The sequence below is a fragment of the Falco punctatus genome (genome assembly GCF_963210335.1).
Source record: "Falco punctatus genome assembly, chromosome: 20".
NCBI classification, from domain to species: Eukaryota; Metazoa; Chordata; class Aves; order Falconiformes; family Falconidae; genus Falco; species Falco punctatus.
The window spans coordinates 4,677,694-4,703,103 of NC_137600.1; the positions used below are offsets into that span (position 1 = coordinate 4,677,694).

The 25,410-nt window shown below is 40.8% G+C and overlaps 1 protein-coding gene across 2 annotated transcripts in view; it reads left to right on the forward strand.

Moving 5' to 3' along the window:
* Nucleotides 1-25,410, forward strand: part of UNC5D (unc-5 netrin receptor D) — a 214,927-nt gene that overhangs the window by 135,537 nt on the left and 53,980 nt on the right. For both annotated transcript variants that reach the window (XM_080370205.1, XM_080370206.1), the window contains exons 5-7: nucleotides 15,359-15,539; nucleotides 16,403-16,570; nucleotides 17,862-18,026. In XM_080370205.1, the coding sequence (XP_080226331.1) occupies nucleotides 15,359-15,539; nucleotides 16,403-16,570; nucleotides 17,862-18,026 (514 nt within the window). The remainder of the gene's footprint in view (nucleotides 1-15,358; nucleotides 15,540-16,402; nucleotides 16,571-17,861; nucleotides 18,027-25,410) is intronic.

Genomic DNA, 25,410 nt, shown 5'->3' on the forward strand with positions numbered 1-25,410 from the left:
TATTTGCTTTACTTTTAAGGTATATTAGTTGCAAATACAGTAAAAGTGTTTCATTTTTCACTGAAAACATTTCACTTTCAGGACGGAGCTCAGGTATGTGCAATATGCCTCAATTATTATTTATCTACGTGGCAAGCTCTTCTGTGGACTGGTTGTATTTTTAAGCAACCACTGCAGCCAACATTCACATTTCTAAAATCACAAAGTTATGGGAAGCTGTAAGAAATTTAAGTTAACTTAGACACGACAAAACTAGATGTCATTGCATTTGCAACAGTGAAAGAAATATATTCCTTTTGCTTTGCGAAGGAATTATGCAAACTCTTAACTCTTACTGTTAGTAACAAAAAGTAGGTTTCAACATCTCAGAACCCCTGGCTGTTTCTCTGTAGCGGGCTGGCAGCACACATGCCATTAATGCACTGCGGTCTCCAAAGCACCCCCTCTCCGTGGGAGGGAATGTCGTCTTACGCTTCAGATCTTCAGCCTGCTACCGAGGCATTATTCCAAACTGTTAATGAGGAGCATTGTTTCTGGAAAAGAAGCTGGTTGTATGACAAATCCAAGTTTAATTGTAATTGTTAATGTCTCAACAGGCTTCCTGGGCAGCAGAGGGGTCACCATCCTTGGAGATCTTTAAAAGACGCGTAGACATGGTGCTTAGGGGATGGCTTAGTGGTGGGCTCGGCAGTGCTGGGTTAACGGCTGGACTTGATCTTAAAGGTCTTCTCCAACCTAACCGATTCCGTGGCTCTAAACAGATGCATTCACCTTGAAATAGTCCATGCTATGTTGTGATGGCTGGTTAGTAGGTCAGCCTTACAGGATACGAAGGTATTAAAATGATCAATAAGGTCTTCTGAGGCGCTACACTTAAGAGTAGCCACGTGTAACCTTCGGGCTATTTGGGTGACAACCAGGTGGCACATACAAGATCTCAACGTTATGGTCGAATTGGTATGTATGCTCTATGGTGGTGTTCTATATGAAGTATACCTTTACAGTGCTCATATGTCGGGGGGGGAAATCCCCTATTCTAGAAAACATTTTAATGACAGTATATATATATCTCCCACAAAATCTTCTGGAGATGTTGAGAATGCACAAATAATTAACTTAAAATTCTACATGGAAAACACTCATATGTAAGATCAGTTTTGGCATAAAGTAGTAAAGAACTGTGAGGTACAGGTATCACTTTGGAAGTCACTACACACATCTGAGTGTAAGGAACGTTTCCAGAGGCAAATCACATTTTGTGAGTCCTTGAACAGATTGTGATTTTTCATAGACTTAATTTGCCTGTGTCTTTGAGGAGTGAAGGTTCTGGTAACTGCAGCACCACTTGCAGACTGAAGCCCAGTTATTCATTTAGCTGGGGGAAATAGGCATTTCTTCCAGGTATGTACATCATTCCTGCCTCTTTTCTGTTACTCCTCCAAGGATCCAAAAAAAATCGGGGGTTTTTTTTGGTTTTTTTTTTTTTTTTATTATTAGACATTATCCAACACAGTATGTGCAGTGAAAAATACCACAGATTAAAGCAGCGGTTACTAGGCTAATGAAACTGAATGGCTGAGTGTGTGGACAAAGCAGTTTTGAACCCACTTTGAACATAAAATTCTATTGGAGAGTCCTTACAGGTTTTAGAAGTACCTTATTACCTTCCCTTTAATCTCCGTTTATCAGTTCTCAGCATACCTTACCGAATGCAACAGAACAACCTCTAAATGTTGATTCTGCTCTACCAAAACCATGTGGCAACTTACTCGTAATTGCTCAATTATTCTAGTAATTTCTTCTCCAATGTTATTTGCTCTGCATTTTAAAAGTCTGCCATTTCTCTCCGTTGCACACACGCAGATGGGCCCTGTTCAGATTTTTAGCTGCTTTTAAGAGCAACTCCATGATTTTGATTTTGCTTATTTTCACATCTAGCAAAGACTGAGAAGTGTGCAGTTATTATGGATAATGCATGACATGCTGGTGTGGACGGACTGTGTTCAGAACATGACAATTGAATAATATGTAGGGCTTTATTCTATAAAACATCTGCTTAATTAAAGACTTCTTGTTTAAGCCTGTGACTACTTCACAGAAGCGTGGACAACAGACAACCAGAATCAAGATTCAGTTTATTTTATATGCTGTTTCATCTTTGGTCAAATCTAGTATCCTTCCTTCCCCTTCATCACCTGTCTTCTTAGAGAGAAATGTCTGCTTCAGCGTTACATTTCTGTCTTTTTTTCCTGAAGTACTTCATCTTCAACACCCTGAACTTTGGTGTGTGGTTTTTTTTGTTTTTGTGTTTTGTGTTTTTTTTTTTTAACTCAACCTAGATCATGGATTAGGTATTACAACAGCAGCTGTAATACACACAGTATAGAGCCTGGAGTAATACTCTGTAGAGGTTCAAACAAAGAACAGGTTTCAAAGCCAAAAGGCTTGTGATTATCAGGGCTTGTAAAAAGCACTTTAATGCTATTGCTCAATATGCTAAAATAAAAAGCCTTAGATTTCAGTTATTCTGTGTAAGTGGGGAATAAAAAGGATGTGGTCTTGCATAGAACTGGCAGTCTTTTAAATACATTACACACATTTTAGTGGGTTTTGTTAGCTCTATGCCTTTCAGGGTAACACAGCCAGTTACATAAATTTGGATATCTGGTGGTGCCACTTAGATTAATGGTGAGTTTATTTTTTTCCCTGGTTTTTTGTTACAATCACTTTTTTTAAAAAATTGTATTGATGAGCTATTTAACATTGAACATATTTTGGATACTCTTTTTTGGATGTTGGCAACTCTGAAATGTTAGAGGGCCCACAATGCTTTTTTTTTTCTCATGTTTATCCTTGTTTCCACTGCAGACAGCTGAGTAGCAAACAAACATCTCCTTTAAAACGTACTTGAATGAGCAAACAAGGTCGGCCAGGTGTGCTGCGAGTCACACATAGCTGGCTATTGAGCCTCTGCATATAATAATGTATTTTAAGACTTTGACTGTCTTACATTGTTTTAAACTGCAGTGTTAACAAAGTGACATCATGGGCAGATAAAGTAATGCCTTCTGAGTATTTGAGTCAAGAGGAATTTCTAAGTGGCTTTTTTTAGGGATGCCCTGAGCACTTTTCATGTATCCTGGGTTGTGACCCATCGTTCAAGCTTATCATAAAAGACCCCCCAATCTCCATGGCCTCATATACAGAATGCACTGCGTTCTATGCAAGCGATCTCAGGGAGTCACAGACTGTATAAAAGCTGCATAAAACTCACCTATTGATGTGTGCTCTGTATGCGTTAGATCAACAGTTGTTCTCGCTCTGTAACACAGATGTCACCGAATTCCAGTTTTCATGGCTGTGCCTAAATGCAGTCTGTCTGTTCAGCACTGGTACGTCTGCTGGCCAGAAGAGATACCCAGTATACCAGTGTTGTGCAAACTGCTTCTGATACATGTTTATCATTTAGTAAAAAAGATAATTAGGTTCCAGCTATGGTTCGTCTTGGAATCCATAGATACTTAGCATGGTTTCAACCCATGTACTTTACCACGAGTATGCGGAATGCTGCCGAGTTGACTGAGAGCTGTTCCTTTAGGAGCCGCTGCAGCCTCGGCGTTCCCGTTTAGACCAGCTGCTAGGGAGAGGAGGAACACTTACACCGTGTTTGTTGCCTTCTGCCATCCTAATATGCAGTTTGAGATTATACTTCTTTCCGTTATTCTGCCACTGTGCTGCTTGAAAGCACGGAATGTGTCACTTCATTTTTTACCTTGTGCCCCTTTTTTTACCGGTACCAATTATTTGAAACAATGGCATTTGTCAGCTCACTTCTTGTCTCCCTAGTGATATCTCCAGGTGCCTCTTTTGCTGATTTTGTACATTTTGCAGCTATTGGAAGCATCTTAGCCCCTGCACATACACTCTTTATTTGAAAAAAACCCTTGGATGTTCTCTCCAAAATGAGTATATGTGATGGATTTCATGCGAGCAAGCAAACTGTGTACTGTGTTTTCCTCCAGTAGAAAAAATGTTTGTTTTTCTTCTGAGATTTGACTTGTTCTAAGTGAATCAGTATACCCAGGAGGTACTGAGGCTGTGAAATAAAAATGATGGAGCAAAACATTTCTGAATTAGATTGCTAAAATGAGGGGTGGGGGGTGGGGGTGTGAGATAACTTTGTAGTTCCCCTGAATAGATAATTCCTTTTTATAAAGAGATGTGCTTTGGGGCTTTTCTTTCTTTGACATGCTGTTTTGCAGTGGCATATATTTTTCTGGTACTGTTTTCAGAAATGTTCTTAATTTTGAATGCTTGAACATGAAAGGATGAGTTACAAGACTTTATCATTATGTTTGTAATTCTAAATAATAAAGGTAATTGCGTGAGAGTCTACAAGCATCTGGAAACTATACTGTATGTTTTGACTGAACAAGATAGTTGGAGGCTTTATCAATACTGGCCTGTTGTTGTGGTCAGCAAGAGGACTGAGTGCTGGGATTATTTATTAGCGCTGTGGCAGTGCCTAGAGGTTTGTTTGGTGGTTGGGTTTTTTGTCCCTGATTTCTGAAGATTAGATTTTCAACATGTTTGGCAGGCTTCTGATACTTATAACTTTCTGATGCAACAAACCTGCTGTATCTCGAGTCTGTGAAGAGCATATAGAACGTTTTGCACAATACTTTCATGCGCAGCTGCTTTTATTCCCTTTTCAATGGGATTCAAACTTCTGAATCTGAATGCTGAAAGCAAAGGTTTGTGAGGATCAAATCTATTTGGTAGAAAGCTGTATTATCTTCTGATTGTCGGTTTATTTATGTACTTTAACAAAGTCTTGACGATCTCACGTGGGCAACTAGAATTCAGTAATTTGCTATCTTTTGCTTGGGGAGCGGGCTGTTGTGAAAGGACAAGATGCAAGGGCCAGTGAAAGAGAAGCATGGCAGAGCGTTCCTCAAACCTTCCCTATTTTATACATTCGGAAACAGGCAGGAAGGATATAGGACGTCTTCAAAGCTACAGAGAAAGCTTCTCTTTAGAGTTGGTTCTGTTTTTCCTAGCCAAAGTCATTCAAGATGTCAGGAACAGATGCCAAGTACGGTTTGTGTTGGAGCAAAGGAAGGAAGGTGCATGAAGAACTGCAGGGAGGATCGAGTGAGAGTGGGACAAACCTGCTAGGAGTCAGTTCTAGACTGAGTGCGGGTTCTGGGAGAGCACTGCTACTCACCCGGACAAAAACGTCTCCTGGGCATAGCTTGCACGAAGTAAACCAGACTGCATTAGCGATTTTTGATCCTGTCACATCAGCGCCCATTTTGCTAAATGGCACCTCACAGTTATAGCAAGAGCAGCCGGTTTACTGTCACCTGTGACAAGTGCTCTAATCGAGGAGGGGAGAGGTGAGAGGAGAAAATGCAGCATGTCCTTGGAGTAAAGTGTTTCCGTATTTACTACACTGTAGTGCAGATTCAAATGTCTTCTGCTAGAAAGTATCTTGTGGTGAAGCCATGTCCTTGTAGTATTTTTTCTTTAAATCACCCTTGAAGCTGTTCTTGCTTTTCCTTTTTATTTTTGTAATTTCTGTGCAACTGAATTTTCCTTTCTATGGCTAAGGAAGCTCCTCTACCAAGTTGTCTCCCTCTCAAGACCAGGAATCCCCAAATATGTTGATCTTTCTGACCAACCGCTTGTCTTCTCCCAGAAGCAAGGGAGATGTGTATATGCCCTTATGTTCAGTTTTTTTCCAAGATTCTTATCGCTTCCCTGTTCCTATTCAAATTGTGTTTCTTTATACAACATGCATTTTGTGTCTAATGTAGGGAGGGTTCTCTCTGTTCAGATTCTGCTGATGCAATATACCTGGCCTGGTCCTTTTATAATCTGGAATAAATACCTTTAGGGTACTGTGAAAATGCCATAATGTTAAATGTTTAGGGAATGTTGTACCTGTCTGGACATAGATCAACACCTTTTTTAATTGCAAAAAATGTTACAAGAGAAAGCAGGAAGCTGTGAATCTGGTGCTCAGTTGCATTTAGTATGCATCTAGTGATGCAGCATAAATGTTACACATTAGCTAACTAACCATTGTATTTCTTTAAATATAGAGTTTGAATATTTTTTCCAATATGTAGGAAAAGATGATTCATTAATGGATCTAAAGGATATTTCTGTTAGCTGGTCTTATCAGTTATATTCTTGAAATTATCATATCTGAAGGCTACTAACAAAAAAAGAGCAACGTTATGTATTGATGATTCACCATAACTCTTGAGAACAGTAAAATTATAGCCTTGTTTGCTGTAACAGTTGGAACAGGAGTACAGAGCTTGCTGTGACAATCAAGGTGAGGAGGCCATGCAACCGGCCAAACTAATGACAACTAACCAGCTAACCTCAGGTGTGATTACGGAAAGCAAATAGAGACTGTACTTCTAGGCAGGATCATATTCACACTACCTGAGCAATGCTCCTGACATTCAGTTTTCAAAGACCTGGGCCTTTCTTCTAAGTTTTCTTGAGAGCAACAACCTGAAGTGTGGGTAGGGACAGTACTGGGTTCTTGCAGTGCCGTGTGGTGCTGTTTCATCAGAAGCAGTTAGAAATGCAAGAAGAGAGATCTCCGTTTGTGCTGTTTTCAATTACTGTAAGGTTTCTGTGATTATTTTCTTATCTCTAAGAATTTTGTCTAAATGTGATTCTGCCTATGAGGATGCCATGTTAGCAAAACACTGTCAACATAATTTCCAATAATCTTATCTAAAAATGGTTTTTCAGTGTCAACCACGCTTATAATTGCTTTTGTATTGTCTGTGCATTGAAAAACAAGTACAGCCTCACTTGTGTGGCACCATGATGCTATCCCTGGAGCCTTTAGCTGTTTGTTTCTTGCTAACCATCCTTGTTCACAGTACTGGGTGTGCATTGCATACTTTAAAAACAAGATTTGTGGATTACCGTATAGCCTTAGATTCTGAGTTCTTTAGAAAAAGAAAAGCCCTAAAATGAGTCTCATCTGTTTACCCATATTTCTGAGCTTTATAGTCAAGGGACTAGGATTTGAGTTTCAACTAGATTATTTCTGCTTACCATAAAATAATTGAAGTCAAGTCATTTGTGTGCACTGTCCCACTGGAAAACTACCATGTAAGCCCACATAATAACCTTTGGTTTTATTTAATGCTGATTCATTCATAATTTTTGCAGGTAGGTAAAAAAAACAGTATTCCAATGAATGTTAGATACTTATTCCTCCCAAAATAGGAATAAAGATTAAATTTATTAGGGGATCTGATTATATCTTTGACAATCAGGCAGTGTACCATTAGTAATGGCATATTTAGCAATGTATCTTTATAACAATTTGTTTAAAATAGCATGTCTGAGTCAACTCCTTGCCCACCTTTAGCATTATAAATTGACGTATACACACAGGCTGTCACCTCTCCCATTATACCTACTCAAAAGCATATTTTAATTTCATTTTGACTCACCCCATCCTGTGTTTATTCCCCTCCTCTGCATTTTTCAGCAATGTGAATTTTTGGTTGTGATTTTAAAGCACACAAAAAATGCCAACGTCATTGTGAACTGGACACAGCTCGTAGTGTGAGCTGTGGCATAGAGGGTGCCGTGAGCGAGCATCATCGCTCTTGGCTTCCCTGCTGTTGGAGGTTTGTGCAGCAAATACACTAGCTACATGCCACATAAAGGGAAATAATAAGAAAGAAAATGTGTATTAGCAGCATGCAGCACTTGAGTTTTCAGGTGATCCCTCTTGCAACAACTGAGTGCATCTTGTCAGAGAGAAGATTCCTGCGCTGCTTTCCACACTACAACCAGTAAAAGCCCAGGCTGATTTATGAGTTAGTTATTGTGTCAGATTTATGTAATGAGATTATATATTCAACCTAATGAAGGAAAAATATGCTTACCAGAACAGTATGACAGCACTGTGATTAAACGATTCGGCAACAGTATTCCCTCAGTGGATTAATTTAAAAAAATGCAGCAGGTACAGTTGACCTGCATCTTGTGTGTTGCTAGCGATAGGCTCCTAGCAAGGAAGATTAATGTTTTTTGATTGTGTCTATAAAATAACTATGTGATTATAAAGGTAGAAATGAATGGTTTGTATGCAGCAAACTGGCCTTTGTTTTTTATATTAATCTCCCATGATGATTTATGCTGATGGTGGCTTCTGCTACTTATTTGTTTGAGTCTTAGAGCAGAAAGCAAAATAAAACTGTAACAAAGATATGCTGCCATCCTAATGCATCACTGTAGGCAGTGCAGGTGCTCCAATTATATTCATCCATTCTAACTGTAACATTAAGGAAGATTTCTCCAGCTTAGACACACTTGAATTTTCAGAAACAGGAGTTTCATGCTAGATCTGAAAGGAATTAAAAGGAATGTATCTTGCTGTCTTCCACTAAACATTATAGGTCATTGAAAAAGCCATTTTTAATAAGTCTTTTAAAGATTGGGGAATATGAGACCTCAATCAATGATAAGATAGAAAGAACTTTTTCTAGCCAGAGGCCTGAGCTGATTAGTGTGGGAGGGAATATTCATAAAAGGTACCGTTACCCCAGTGATGCTGTCTGCCTGCTCCCGAGGCAGTCGAGAGTGTCAGAGCCTGATATACCTGCTGTTAATCGTGATTTGGAGGAGAATCTATTGCAAACATTTCCTATGAAAATAAACCTTTTTGTAGAAAAGAAATTGGCTTCAATCATGTTTTCTTCTGCAGTTACAAAAAAAAAAAAAAAAAGCTTTCAGCTAGAAATTAGATAGTTCCGAGTTTTAGAAGTTCTCGGCCTTTTTCTTTCTCCTTTTTTAATGCGAAGTCATGTTCCAGAGGGGAAAATATGGTATTGCCTGGTTCTTTTGTATATACAGCACTGTTGGTTTTGTTCTTGGGGAGCTAAAAGCTCAAGTAGAGATGCCTTCTTTATTATTTATATTGAATTAATAAGTATCTTCACGGGCAACAGCAAAACTGGTACTGGAATCAACACTGAGGTAATTTTTCACCGTTCTGCAGTTGCCATTACAGCAGTGCAAGCAGAATTAACGTTCAAAGAGGTGTCTCCAAGTTTTACCTATTTTAATGATTCTTTGTCAGTCTGGGGTAGCTTGGTTCTGTCAGGTCAAAGTTTGATGTGCAAACTTTATTCCTCTCTATATGTTGAAAGTTGTGGGGGAGGATTGTTTAATTAAAAAAGAGATGATGGGTATGTGAAACAGGTATTATTGACAAAGGACACACGTAAAAATGCACCTACATTCCATTTCTTGTTACATTTTCTTTAAATGGTCTACGTGTCAAGGTATCTCCCCACCACCAACCCTTTCTGCCCCCCACACTTTTTTTGTCCTCTGCAGCAGGAATCTTTGCATTTATCTTTAACATATGCAGGTATTTTTAACAGTTTCACACTAAACATGTCTTTTGGATCATATTTCTTACCAGATCCAGGGGTCTGACCCTTGCAAAGTTAAAGCTATTGTTAGTAATGACAAGACAATCAGCTACAGTAGGCAGATGTATGGAGGGGGAGAAATTTGCGAATAAAGAAATCAGAACAAAAAAAAATGCCTGAAAAATATATGAGGCAGTGACAAAATGTGGGGTTACAAAGCACTTCATCTCAGATCACTGGTTTTAAATTAACGTCTAGTCAGGTGTGACCAAATATCTGAGAAATATTTACTGTCATTGTCACTTGTAAACTCGCTGTTTGGTCATCCTCCTTGGTGTGCTGCTTCTGGTTGTGTCTGGTTTGCTGAAAGACGGTCCCTGCAGGGAAACAGAGGGTGTCGGGGCGCGAGCTGCCCTTGGGGTGTCGGCTGCACCCTGGCGAGCAGCAGCATACCTGCTTCTGTGCTGCACGCCCTGCCCGAAGCGCTGAACACTGGTCTGTTGTACGCGCATGTAAAATATTACGTGAATCTGGGATTGACAAAACAGTTTTATCCAAAAGATACGAACGTTGGCTTGTTCTCTAAGAACATAACGAACAGTGGTTTTGGCTTAAAGGAGGGGTGAGGATTTGTGTACTACTTTCTCCATCTGTGACGGAATTTAAAATCTGTAAATTGGCAATGCTATAAGAGACAGTTGTGCTGCTGTAAGTCAGGTGTTCACCTTTCCCATCTTAAAATCCTGAACCGTTTATCATGAATCGAGAAAGAAATTGATTCTTTCTTCAAGAGAAGCTGACGTTCTAACTGTATTATCTTTGATATATATGTACTCTATTTATTGACCACCTGAGAAAGTCAGATGTGTTTAAAGGGCAGGATAGTATAATTTAAAAGCAGGAGTACTAAGGTCTTTTGTCTTCTGACCTACAAAATTATCATGTGTGCCCACAAGAACTCTGAGGTGTATTGTTGGGTATTAAATCTCTTTATAGTCTCAAACAAGATACGCAAGAAAGAACAGAAAATTAGGTCATGGGCAGCCAGCTCCAGGATGTTTAAATTAGATTGAGCAACTGATGAAGAACTCTTAGTGCATCAGATCATTAAAGGTCTGTAACTAACACCTGACCTATTCTGATCTCTAAGATTTAAATAGTAAGTCTGGTATTAAAATCAACCAAATGAAAAAAGTAATTTCTGTTACTGCAGGTAGGAATATTCTTTAGTCTTACAAAAGCTTTAACAGCTGTATGGCTTCCCTCTCCAATCTGGCAAAGGAGGAGTAATGCGTAGCCAGAAGAATGGTATTTCCTCATCTGGAGTTACTCAGCTTTTGTCTTGAATTAGACAGGTGATGTCTGTGTAAGGCCTAACACCATGCCTGTCAGCATGGAGTAAAGTGCTCCTGGTGGTACTGCCATCAGGCTCAAGAGCAGCTGAGATTCTGGGGCGTAGCATTCTGCTCCCGCAGATGCCATAAAGTGGGCAGTTTTAAGGGCATCGTAGCAACTTCTGCCAGGGCTTTCCTACAGTCTCTAGCTCGGCTCTGCCTTCATCAATATTCTCACAGATATTTGTGACTCCCTAGAGTGTTTGAATTTGCTACATGGCAACTAGAAGATGTATGTCCGTAGTATCTGTATGCATACAGATTATTTTGCACATGCTAAGCACAGTGCGACTCCATCACCTGCAGCAGCTCAAACAGCAGTTGTGTTCCTGCGATGTGAGGCTGACAGGCTGCTCTGATGTGTATACAGGAGACAGAAATACGGATGAGGTGTGATAAGCTTCATTTTTAAAGAAAAAGAGTTTGGTAACTCCCATCATAATCTACCTAGGACATGGTGTATTTAACTGATTTTACTTTGATAATGCTGTAAGCTGGTCTTTGATAATTGCTTTCTGTAATTGGAACAAATTTATGATTATGCTAATTCATCTGCTGCCACCCAATATGCAGTCGCTGAGTTAATCCATATCTGCCTCTGCATTTCTTTGGTAGATCATTACGTGATTAGCCTTTGTTAGAAATTGATGGGGGTATTTTAATTCCAAGCAGATTTAATGTCAGGGGGAAAAATCAGATATCTTTATATAAACTTATGGCATATTATAGCAGTTTTCAAGTCTTGTTCAAGATTTAAGATCATCAGACAGCCTGTATTTTAAAAAGAAATGTATTTCATTGTGTTACAAGCAACTGTATGACCTCCACTGATGATAAAGCGAGGGAAGTTAAATGCTAATGAGTTCTGAGTCTACTCTTCATCCACTGCAGGCTGGCAATTCTCATTTAAGCACAGAGACATTTTAGGTTTCTTTCTTGCCTTTATTTTGCCTGGTTGGGGGTGGGTGGGGGTGTGTATTTGTGTGTGCACTGAATTTTTCCAAAGGTTCCATCACTGCAAGCAACAACAACCTTTTGTCATCGTGACTCTATCAGTTTCTTCCTATAAATTCATCCCTTAGTTCTCCATCTTTGAAAGCATTTGTCTGCTGAGGCAAAGGCAGTGAATGAGTTCGAATAAGTCTGTTTTTCCTTCAAGGGAGGGGGAGGCTGGAATTAGAGATGAGTTTTCACGGTGTCGTCAAGCCTCCAGATAAGAAGCAAAAGGCAATGCATGCCCTCACTTATAAATCATCTTTTGATCGTGCATCTCTCAACACTTTCATGTTTGTGTTCTGTCTGTTTAATGTTCTCCCTTCGCTGTGATCATCATTCTTTTAAATGCTTTGCTTTAATGTAAATGTTTTTCATTCACCAAGCCTTGCAGTCCTAGGCTCGGCGCACAACAGATCAGTGTGCACTCCCCCCTGGAAAAGTTGTCCACAGGAAAAATAGCCCACGGTGCTCGTGTGATGAGGACCCCAAACACTTCTGTGCCCCACCTTGCCACCCTGCAAAAGCCTCTGACCTGATGAGTGTCAAAATGCAAAATTTGTAAATATACTTGTGAAATTATGAACTCTGGTGATATTAGATGTTAGTCATTTCTTTGGACATTACTGTGTTTGTCATTACACAGCATGTAAAGTGAGTTTAATTCTGACTGCGACCATTGAATTTCTGTCACTTGATTTATACTACTGCTGCTGTTCCATAATTTAAATTGCATTCCTAGTTTCTTTGCTGAAACCCCCTCTGATAATTAGTATTAAAGTTAACTGCAGAAAAGGGAAACTGAATGATAAATGGATTACTTGATTGGAACCGGTTGCCCAGAACAGCTGTGGGTGCCCCATCCCTGGCAGGGTACCAGGCCAGGCTGGACGGGGCTGGGGGCAGCCTGGGCTGCTGGGAGGGGTCCCTGCCCGTGGGAGGGGTCCCTGCCCATGGCAGTGGGGCTGGAACTGGATATCTTTAAAGGTCCCTTCCAACCCGGACTGGTCTGTTATTCCTCATCTTACTAAGACCAAAGGAAAATGTAATGCATTCAAATCGCTGTTACTAAGGGAAGAGGTTAGCGTTACTGGATTTAGTAAGGCAGTTTGGTTACTTCTCCAGGGCTGTGCCTGGCCACCTGCGGTCAATGCAGCTGGAAGTGTCAGCCGTGTCACTTAGCTTGGGGGATGAGAGGCGGTGAGTATGAGAGCTAGCCGCGGGACTGCCTAGGGTGCTTGTCCAGCAATGGAAATTCGGATGCCTAAGCTACTGGGTGTGTTAAATCCGTAACAAAGCATGCTTGCATCTCCTAATACTAAGGAAAGCAAATGCACAGTGAGACAGAGGTGCACAGAGAGGTGAAAAGTCTCCTCAGGGTTTGCCTAAATAAGCGTACCTGTGCCAGGCGCTGCCTCCTGTGATGCCGTGGGCACACCTTAGAAACTCACTGCCTTGCAGCTTCACTCTAAATGTTTATTCTGATGTGCACTGCAGCGTACAAAAGTGCTTTAAACTTTAGTGATGGAGACTGTGTGAAAAATCATTAAAAAGGTTTGAGAGGAAAACCAAAGTGGCGTTCTGGCAGAGCCTTGTAAGAATACAGAAAGGACAGGTGTGCCTGGCTGCTTGGACGGCGATGTTCTGTCTCTGTTACCGTTTCTGGTTAACTGTGGTTTGGGAAAAAGGGTATAAAGAGCTAAAATCTTTTAACTACTTCCAGTATGAAATACGAGTACTTCATTCTCAGGTAAAGCCTCTTTTGATAGATGTGTAAAATAATCTGTTGAATTCCATAGCCACCGTGTAGGTAGGATAAGAGTGCCACAGCTGCAGACTCTTTTCAAGGTAAGCTCCCAGTTGACCGCTGCAGTGCCGGGACGTGAGAAGCTATGGATGTGTCGGTCACACACCTCCTGTCCCCAGCTAACCAAAATGACTGATGCTGCTGGAAGGGGAACCTGCTGTCTGGCATGAAATCTAATTGGCTTTGATGGTCAGCTTTTGCAGATTTGTTTATAAACTGGAAAATCTACAAATTGCAGACCATCTGCGCAGAGCAGTGTGCTAATGAATGCCTGTAGCTAACAAATCCATAAGCTTATTACCACAAAGTTCCGAGCCCTTCCACAAGTTCCTAAACGAGGTTATTCATCTGTACTGAGAAGTGTATTTGACTTCAGGGTACAGCCATACCTCCTTCAGGTCTAGAAAAGCTATTAAAATAACTCATATTTATTCAGTCTTTTAATAGAATCTGTGGATTCCCCTTCTGTTTTTAATTTTTCACTTTTGTAACAGCACCTTAGCGTGCCTTAACTGTTTTGGGGGTTTTTTTTAATGTTTCAAGTAGAGAAATGCCTTGCAGATAACTCTTGGGTCTACTCAGAGATGGGTTGGATGGTCAACTAGAGAAGATGTATTGACACGTATTGTACATGGCATTTCATGGCTGTTATGTACCTTGACAACAAATACCAGTGGTCTCTGGTTTAATGTTTATGTAAACTGGGAATCTTTTATGATGACTTGGTTCTTCCACTGTGTGGGATGTCAAGCAATTTCATCCTTCTGTTTCTCTCTCTCAAAAAAGTGGAATTAATTCTTATTACGTGTTACCCTAATCCATTAGAGGGCATAACTGTGAAGAGGTTTGGGGGGGGGGGGGGGGGGGGGGGAAGTGGCAATCATTAGCTGACTTTCACTTGGACTGCTAATCTCCGCTGGTCCTGTCTCTCCTCCTGCTCCTTGAGTCGAAGGAAGTATTTCCCTAGCAGATTAATGAGGTCATTAGCCCAAGACATCAAGTGCCTTCATTTAGCTTTACAGGTTTACAAACTTCTACCCCTGTTATTTCATTCTCTTAGGGAAGCCGAAAGGGCTCTCCTAATTAGGACAACAATTGAATAGATGAATATTTACAATAAAACCAAATCACACGGTATAGATTCAAGAACAGATACAGAGGAAATAATAAGATGCAAATTATTTTAGAAAAATTATTTCAGCTTTAAGCTTAAATACTTACGGTGATGAGAACCAGGAGGTAAATGAAATGCATTCAACTAGAATGATCCAGTATTTTTTATGAGCACTTCTTGATTCCTTGGATTAAATATTGAAGCCTACTGCACAAGGAAAAGTGTGATTAATTGTTCTCCTCCTTTTTTCTCCTGTCCTCTTCTTTCTCATCTCCTTTTCCTTTCCTCCCAGTAGAACAAAAATAGTATTTTCCTTATGATCCTCACCCTTGCAACTCTGAACGTGCTCTTTGCCAGTTTCTTTTTGTACTTTTAAGGTTATTTTACTATGTCCTAGCATTTCATTTGGTGTGCCTCTGTTAATAAGCTCCAGGGTCTTCAGAAGGGGACTAGTTTCTTTTCTGAATTTGTGAATGTCTACCTTTTGGGAATCCCTTCCTAGCCAAATGTTTTCTCCTTAATGTTTATAATAAAGATAATTATAATAAAATCACTGAAATACGATTTTGCAGATTTCCATCTCATCCTACTTCATGTTCTTCTCTGCTCCATCCCTCCCCAGGTGGAATGGCTAAAGAATGAGGAGCCCATAGATTCCAACCTGGATGAGAACATTGACACCAGAGCAGACCACAACCTCATCATTCGACAGGCACGTCTGTCTGACTCTGGGAACTACACCTGCATGGCTGCCAACATTGTTGCCAAGAGAAGGAGCATGTCTGCAACAGTTGTGGTGTATGGTCAGTGATAATTATGGAAAAAATCCATGTGTGTGTTTTTATTGCTGGAGTACTTTATATTTTTAACATACACCTGGTACAAAATCAAATGGCTAACCTCCTTCCTGCTGCAATGAATTTCAGTTCTGCTGTTCAGGGCTGAGGTCACGCCTGCTTTTAGAGTGGTTAGAATTACGACTTTGTTTGGGGTGGATTCCCAGAAGTTATGGCAACAGTAACAATCCTTGCTTCAGCTATTAAGAAGATCCAATGATACGCTGACCCGCCTAAATAAGCCGCGCGTGTAGCAGGAAGCCCTGAAGCACGTCCCCAGGGGTTACCTGAAGGAGGTACCTGAAGGGCTGCCCTTCTCCTTCTGCGGTGACTACTGGGTGTTACGTGGCAAAGGACAAAGGAGCGGAACCGCTGCTTTATTACCAGCCGCTGCTGCTCGCCACGGTTATTACCGCGTGTGACGTTCTATTGGTGGAGGCAGAGCATTACTAAATCACCCTTTAAAAAATGAATAGGTGTTGTTTATGATCTTTTATATAAAGTTTTATTATAATAAAGTTTATATAAAGCTTTATTTCTATAAAACGTATTTTATGAGAATTGAGATGCCTGCTTTTACCTCCCTCCCAGACTCTATCAGTCATTGCACTTCTCAGCATATTACTCTTCCAAAACAAACATTCGTGTTCTTCGACACCGCAGCCTTTAGGCAGGTGTGTACTGATAGGCAGCAATGCTTCTACTTCAGCTTGGAATTTACCTGTAGAATGTAAAAACTAAATTCTGCCTTTGAATGAAATGATCTGGTCAGACTCGCTGATGTCTTTCAGCACACCCACCGCAACCTCAAGCATGTTTGTGTTTTGCAGTTAACGGAGGCTGGTCATCGTGGACCGAGTGGTCAAACTGCAACGCGCGGTGCGGTCGGGGCTGGCAGAAGCGATCGCGGACCTGCACCAACCCTGCTCCACTCAACGGAGGCGCGTTTTGTGAAGGAATGTCAGTGCAGAAAATTACCTGCACTTCTCTTTGCCCTGGTGAGATACGCACAGTCTAAGGAATAACTCTGGATGTCACGCTTAAGGGAGAGCTCTTTCAGTTTGACATGCCAGGTAGACAATTGTGCTTTGAAGAGCCCACTGAGGTCAAAAAGGAAATTGGAAATACTTCGCATCCTTGTTGAGTCTACAGCTCAGAGCCTTGTGCAGGGCCTGAGCAGCAGGGACAAGCACCTGCGGCCTCATCTGCCAGCGCTTTGTCGGTGCTTTCACTTACACTGAAGCTAATGAAATACTCATAACAAAACAGCAACCGATGTAATGTGAAAAATCATCTAAGTGGGTGGGGGTATGGGGAGAGGGGAGGTGATGTTAGTAACGCTAGAAAGAGAAACATAGAAGCCTAAGCTGAGAACTTGACTTAAAAGGTGCTCTTTAGCTTGCAAGTAGATTAACCTTTGGAAAGCGAGCTTATGGTATTTGTGGAGGCTGGTGTTACATCCATGGACGCTGTACATTTCCTTTGTTCACCTGAAACCTCCCTTACCTGATTTGGAATTGGTGTTTTGCATATACAGCTGAAAACAGGAGGATTGTATGTATGTATGTTTTAAGAGACTTACATTTGCCTGTGGTCACTGCGTAACTTGTCTGGATTCTGGCAAATCTCTCTTCTAGCTTTTATTAGTTTTTAGACGCAACGTGTCCTGAACTGGGATTTAAAGAACTTAGTATTACATTTATATGTCTCTGTGTTCATCTCGCTGTCCTTCAATCAGATTTATGCATGAAAAAGAAAGGGAACTGTGGGAACCCTTCTCATTTGGGACGGGGTCAGAGACAGCTGTAAATACCAGTCAGCAAAGCAACATACCGATCCGCTGTGTTGCTCAGGGCATTAGCCAGCAGCCTACAAGGCCAGCTATGCTCCTGCTTTTTTAAATGTCAGCATCATTTCTCTGGTAGGAAAATGTGTGGGCTCTCTACATCAGCCTGTTTTAAGGTAGAATTTGTGTTGAAACATTAGGAGCTAATGACTGGGTGGCAAAGGAAGTGTTTCCTCCTGCAGTTTTAATTGACTGTATTTGTAGAATGTTCTATCCTGGTGCTATTTTAAAAGCTTGCATATTGCATGCCTGAGGTGGTATGTTCTAATGCTAGATTTTAACTTCACATCTGATAAAACTGTAGTTATTTCTCCTGGGAATTATACTTTGTTTTACTTGCTGGGACCTGAGGAGGAACATGAAACAAGCGTTGTTGGTAGGACCTCTTCGCTACACCAGCTGACGTGAGTGATGATGCTTGTGTTTCCTTCCTCCCCATTTAGTGGATGGAAACTGGGAGGTGTGGAGCGAGTGGTCTGTGTGCAGCCCAGAATGCGAGCATCTGAGAGTTCGGGAATGTATCGCGCCGCCTCCAAGAAACGGAGGAAAGTACTGCGAGGGCTTGAGTCAAGAGTCAGAGAATTGCACTGAAGGGCTTTGCATTCAAGGTGAGTAACAGGTAGCACTGAACTGGATTTAGGAGGTACAGCCTAAAACGTGTACTGTAATCCAGGTAATGTGGCATATCGGCCACACAGCCATGTGAGGAGAGCTCTTCTGGCCAAAATGTTACTGTGGAAAAAATAATCTTTTTCAGAGGGTTGCATATGTGAAGTTTGAAATTCACAGTGGTTTCTGAGTCACTGGATTTGTGTAGCACATACTTTACCTATTAATTATCAGATGATTCTAAAAATCCAAATAAAGGTTTTTTTGCAATGTGTAATTACGGCCATCTGCTGCAACATATTTCACAGAATGTACTACTTAGCCTTCTACCTTTTCTTCCAAGTAAACTGGCAAAGCACCAACACAAAGATATTCTTGGTGCAAGAGGTTTTTAAGATGGAAGTTTGCTGCATTTCTTGTCTTGAACACAGAAGTTAAATAAAGGCAAATCTACTTCGTGGTGAGTTCCCTGTGAAAGGATTTGCCCATCATAAATGTCTGGAAAGCATCTGGCATTTGGTAGTTGCTACTATAAGCGAAAAACCAGGAGCCAAGAAAATCAGCCCTGCAGCTGCACAGTCGCAGAATACCCGGGACGGCTGCAGAATCTCAAAAGGAACAAGAAATTTGCAAGTTTGTTCCTGCACTGAATGCTGCTCCCTGTTCATAGAGTGATACCGTCCACTCATCGTTTTTTAGCGATGAAATAGCAGCCACGGGAGCAATCAGGAATGCTGGGGCTGAGAGATGTAAACTGACATGTCTACTTTAATCTTCTGTTTAAGTGGTCCTCTTTGTTTGTTTCCACAGTACTGCATTACCCTTCCTTCATGATCTTTTGCATATATGTGTTCATGTTATGCCCAGCAGTCGTTTTCTTCTTCCACCATGGTGCACGCAACAGAGGAATATGGCTATAAATCCCAAGCCTTGTGCTCCTAACCACCACGCAGGCGTTCACAGGGGTGTGCGTGCCTCTGGCCTTCCCCCACGTGCACCCTCCTCACACTGGCTGCCAGCTTCAGAGAGGAAGGAGCAGCCACTGTGCCCAGCCAGTTCCTCAGTGGAGTACATCTGGTGAGATGAGGAAAATAATTTTCTAAACAAAATGAACTCCCTTCTTTGCCCTGAGATTTAAAGGCATTCTTAATGGCAGACAGTATCCTGTATATTTATTCAGGCTTCAGAAACATGTGTACCTCAGCTGAGACATTAAGTAAGACTTTGTTTGGGTTTGGAGGGAGGGGATACCCAGCAGCCTTGCTATATGGCTCTAACTACTTAAAAGTTTCCAGGGTTAACAGCACCAGCTCTCCAGCTCCAAGGTGTCGGGCAGACAAGCCTCAGTATTCAAAAGGACAAGAAAAACTAGTGAGAATTTGTAAGCGCTGCGATTCATTCCGCTTTTGAGGACCAATGTGGTGATCACATGATGTTTTGTGAGGTCTTTCTCCTTCCTATACATTAAATGAACACCCTTCCCTGCAGATGGTTTGATAAATCCAGAATCCATTCATGTGTGCAGATTAGCATATCCGTTGGAAGGCAGTCAGAAGGATATGCTGAAAGGGGCATGACAAGATGCAGCTGATGTCTGCACAGTCACCGTTACTTGTGACAGCCATGGGTTGACTTACCATCTAGTTGGCTCCTTCTGTGGTTCTCAGCAGTTAATGAGAGGTGGCCCTATTCAGGGCACTGCTTCCACGAAAAAAAACGGTAAAGATCACCTGTCCACCCTGGAGAGCAGCAGCCTTTCCTGTCGGGTAGTTGCATCTCAGTGCTGTCACCTTCCACGCTGCACTTGCGCTTTAGAGGTAGAGGAACAAATACAGTGTGATGGTTATTTTGGTAGCCTGAAGGGAGCGCACGGCCTGGGGAAGAGCTGTGGTGGTTTAAGCACTGAGAGTCGATGATGTGCATTTCACTTTGATGGCGATGGCTTCGTTCCATGGGGGAAACCACTGACACTCCTCGAGTCCTTGTAGCACAGCTGCTTTCAGGTACAGTCTCATCTCTGAGCACTGTTGTACCAACAACAAGCTATTGTATCACATGGGCTAATTATTTGATAGATGAGCTATCGGAATAGTTACAACATGGCAACTAACTGAGTTTTAATAACTACCTAAATTTTTAATCCTTATTTTCATTGTCTGTCATATGCTTTGTGCAAAATCAAGCTCTTTGGATCAGGTGCTGTCCCTCTGCTTTGAGTTTGTACAGCTACTGGAGCAAAGAATATTGTTAGTAATGAACCACTAACTTACCTAATGGCACTGCAGTAAAAAAGAAAAATGCCCCAACAAGTTGAAATCGATTGAACTAGCATGAGATTTCATCATTGTCTTTTCTGAAAAAAAAAAAAAATTTCTTCATCAATATTTAGAATCACTTTATAGATGCCATTTTAAGAAAATAACTATTCTGCACAACCATGTGCAAACAGAAGTGATGTGTATGTCTGAAAACAAATGTCTGGAATAGCAAAAACTTTCTCTTTCAGAAGCAAATCACTTTTCTACACATGGGACTTAAAATGCTTTTAATAGACTTTAAATGTTCTTAATACAATGCGTGTGAAGAACTTGCCGCCTGTAAAACAAAGAAATGGATCATTATGGGTAAAAAGATACAAAAAGCAGTTTTTAAAATATGAGTAAATTTTACACAGATTTAATCATCTTAGTGTCAACTGCGAAACACATAGTCTGTAAAACATAACTTCTGTGTTGAAAATGAACTATCAAAATCATTTTACAAAGGATAAGTGGCATAAGTAATAAACCCCACATTTTATGACTGAAGCGAAAAGCCATTTAACTTCTAAACCTACTAGGGATCCATATGTTGACATCAAACTGATACTATTTAAAATAAAAAAAAAAATAATTCTCAGTTTATGCTGAATGTGGGGGGGGTGGGGCATGGAATCTGCTGCTGCTGGATTTTCCCTGCAGAAATCTCACCGGGTGAGGCATTTCTGTTCCTTTTACAAGGCGAGATGGGAGACAGGGAAACTCTGAACTCTACAATTAATTCAATGACATATATAATGGACGGTTTCGCTCTGCTGCACACGCCAGCGATTTTTCACTTAATGTTGCGATCAGAAACTGATCTCCAGGTATTTCGTGGAAAAATTATCTACTCCAGTGTCATTTGAAGTTGAGCATGTTGTCAGTGTTACCCTTCCCAGGTAACAGCACCGGGTGGAAGGGAACGCGCCGCGCTAAGCAGGGGATGCTCGAGGCTGGCGACAGGGACGCTGCCCCCGTTAGCCAGCCAGCTGCGGGTTCTTTACGTTTGAGATAAGCTCGTCTCCTGCTGCTGCTGCGGCGGGCAGGGACAGGCAGCGCGTGGGTTCTGGCAGGAGGATTTCCATAGGCACTCAGATCGACTGAAGTATTAAGTTCCTCTTGTTTCTTTCGTCCTGGAGTGCGATACTATAGCTCCTTTACAGGTTGTGCTGTATGTATATACTTGTGTCAAATTATTTTTAGGACTGTAATAGCTTTCTCAGCTAATAAGAATTGATGCAATTACCCTATTTTTTAAAAATCTTTTTCCCCTGTTCACCTTCCAATACGTGCCTTTTCTGCTCTGCTTCTCATCCCATGGGGAATTGTGAGGGAAATGCAGTACTGTGCTACAGAAAACTAATCTCTTGGAGGTTATTTGTCAGGCAGAACTTGTTAACTTTGTTCCTTTTGTGAGGCAAACATAGAAACAAAACATTTCTTCGGTTAACAAATAAGAACTTAAATGAAAGTAAAGGTGAGAATGTAATACACCAGGATGGAAAGCTCAGGCCTGATTCAGAGCTAGCAGAAAAAGTACTAATCATTAGCTTGAATTTTCAAATTTGGAGACAGTAAATGGCATGGTGATAAAACAGGGTCTACTTTCAGGTTCTTTATTCCCAAATCATAATAATGTACTAGATCCTTGCTTATTTGCTCTTCCATCGTTTATTCCCTACCAGTAATCTCGGTAGTACTCTTTTTCCATGGTGGATTTCTCTCTGTCTTGCAGAGGTGAAAGCTTTTTCTTTGCTTAATAAAAGAGAGGGGTTTGTAGAGGTTTTTGTTTTACTTTTATCTCCTTGCTTTAAAGTTATTTTGTAATAACTTCAAAACCTATTGATTTCTTTTTCCAGTGCCCCCAAAAGAAACAAACAAGTAGGCCAGAAGCAGATGAACTATAAATATGTTTTTACTAATGCATCATAAATCACAAATAATTTTGTTTTCCATTTTTCAACCAGCCGTGACACTGAATATTGCCCAGAGGCTGCTGGATCTGGCAATGCCGCCAGTTTATGTGGCGGACACGTTTCAATCCTGTTGCAGTTTTCTGTAGATAGCACTATGTCAGCAGCATGGAAGTGTCTGTTTCTATTGCAGAGCTCAAGTCTGACACTATTGGTGTTTATGTACATAATTTCCTAGCAGAAATAAAAACCACCTCAAGAAGAACCCTCCCTGCACACACCCCTCCAGAGGTAGCCAGTACCAGCTCCTTCGTACATTAAGAAATCCAAAAGATAAATCAGGGAACAGCTCAAAGGGATTTTCGTTACAACACAAAGCCCCTACAAACTGATATAGTCTATCTGCTTAAGGATTTATATTCTGCATTTTATTCTGTCTAATAGACTAGTATAATTCTGCCGAACTGCTAGCCTTTGTCGAATTTTATAGAAATAAGTTTAGTGTTGTGTTGTTTTCTTCAGACCACCTTTCACCGAACGGCGCTGGGAAGTTCCCAGTCAGGCTGCCCACGCCTGAGCCTGAGCCGCCAGCGCGGGGGGTAGCGGGGAGCAGCGGGGGGACAGCCCCGCTTGGACCTGGGTTCATGTGCAGGGTCTCGGGCACGGCAGGCATGTTCCCCCCGGACCGTGGGGCCGACGGGCGCGGAGAGTGGCTCGTTACATGGAGCCTGCGCGGGCCCGCTGCGGGGCTGCACCAGCCCCAGCTCCCCTTGGCTACGGGGGGGCTTTTTCAGGTACCGGGTTATAACGATAACCCCAATGCTTATTGCGGGGGAGACAGAGAAGCATCATTTTTGAGAGATGCACTACTGTAGAAAAACTTTTTAATAATATATTTGTATATCTATCATAGTATATTGATGCTGTACATTCTTTATATGCACACACATATGTCATTATTGGTGTACATTTAGATACATAGATGTGAATATATAGTACATTTTCATATTTTATAAATTACTTTTTAAGTGTCCTTTCCGTATATCCATCTTACAAAGAAATAATTAATTCCTAACTGCCAAGTGATCCACTTCAAAGTATTGTCCTTATTGCTGAGATGTGTAATATTCTAAATAGAAGTGTCCAACAAAGCTAACAAATACTTGAATTAACCAAGTGAGAAATTACTGCAAAGAAGCATCCTGAAAGAGATTTAGGGGGGCAAAAAAAAGATGAAGGGGAAAAATATGGACAACATAAAATATTCATATTGTCAGCAAACAAGGAGAAAATGTTTCATTTATAGAGCTAGACAGAAGCGATATGGGAAATAGATATGCTCCATGTAAATTTATTAAGTGCAACTCTCTCTCTCTCTCTTTCTCTCTTTCTCTCTCTCAGATAAAAAACCTCTTCATGAAATAAAATCCCACAGTAAGTTCGTTTGGTTTTTTTTTTCTCTTGTAAATATGATTTTTCTCATCTTCTCTGCCATTCTGTTTTATTTGTTTAGGAGATAAATGAAACCGAAGGTTATATGAAAGGCTTTCACATCTACTGAAAGCATCTTCATAGCAACTTTGTGATCGTAAGTTTTAGACTAAAAATAGAAAAGTGACCATTCTTTAGTAATTTGTGTCTGACTGGGAGCCCTGTAAGGCATGCTTACCTTGAAATTGATCTCTTGAGAACCTGTAATTAGAAAAAAAGAATATAATATAGGAGTTTGGCTTTCTTGGTTCAAATCTGTTTCCAGGACTAGCTCGCTCTGATCTTGTTCAGCTCACTTTGGCCTCCATTTATCAACGGGTAAAGGGTGTTTCTATTCTTTTACCCTGTAAAGAGCATATAGTTACTGGTTTTATCCTGCCTGGGGGGGCTTCTATCCTGCACTCTTTGTTTCTTAGTCTTAGATTGATTTCAGTGGAATTTTAGCTTAGAGCAGCACATTTGGAGTGAACTAACTAACTGAAAGATTTTGGGTTTTGTTTAAAAAAAAAAGACAATCTCATCAAAACCACAATTTCTGTGAGGCCTTTCTGTTTTAAAGCAAAGACATTGCTTTTTTTTTTCATAAACAGTACACAAAGTTTTGAGGATTTGAGGATTTTTGACTCTTTGGCTTAATTCCTTTGAACGACTTAAAACAAGAAATCCACCTGTACTGAGAAGTAATGCATGCAATTGGTTGTATCGTCTTTGAAGACAGAATCTCCTATTATGTATTATAAAATATGTAGGGTTTAAGTCGTACTCCTCCAGGATATAGGGGCATACGGTGATCAGATTATTTGAAATTTTATGGAACTTGGGCCCTAAATCATTAGAAAAACATTTGGAGATCCTAATCTGAACTGTATTTCCTTGGAGCTCACACGCTGCAGGCTGCAGCGTCAAACCGCTCTGCAGCAGAATTTCGTACTGGCTCAGAGGGAGCCTGGCTGGTTATCAGATCCCAGCGACCTCCGCTCTCTGTAAAGGCTCATAAAGGAACTGGTCAGGTTGAAATCCGTGTAATCCACAGACAATTCCATAACTAGTTACAAAGGAACGTAACCAAATTGCAGCGAAATTGGGATGCAATGAAAATAGTAATTGTAGAGGAGCATAGTTATTGTCCCAGGTGGCTACAGCTCTTGGTGAGTGAAACGCACATGACTTTTTAGAGGCTCTCGGCTCTGAAACGGTGTAGTCATGTAGGTGCATGATAACCACCCATTAACAGCTACAAACGCACAGAACGCTTGCATGAGAGTATTTGTCCTTTACATTTCCAGTTCTTAAGTATTTCTAAGGATAGACAGAATCAAATGTAGATACTTAAAAAGGTGCTGTGGCTGTCTTGCCTGCTTAAGCGTTTTTAATTTTGTCTTGTCTTTGTCTTACTGGAATCATCCCTAACTGGTCACATACAACTGGTGTGTGTCGTAACTTAGCTCAGGCAATTGGTATCGTTTAGTTTATCTGTGCAGTTTCCATTTAATTAGAGAATCTTGAAAAAGTATCAGTCAAATCGCTTTATTTTCTGATTTATTAAAAAAGTAACTTTATTGGGATTGATTTAAGCATATGAGATACCTAGGAGAATTAAAGGGTTTCTTTATAACTGTGGGGCTAGAAACATATAATACAGCTTGTTGCTGCTCAGCAAAACAGGAACTTAGTTTAAG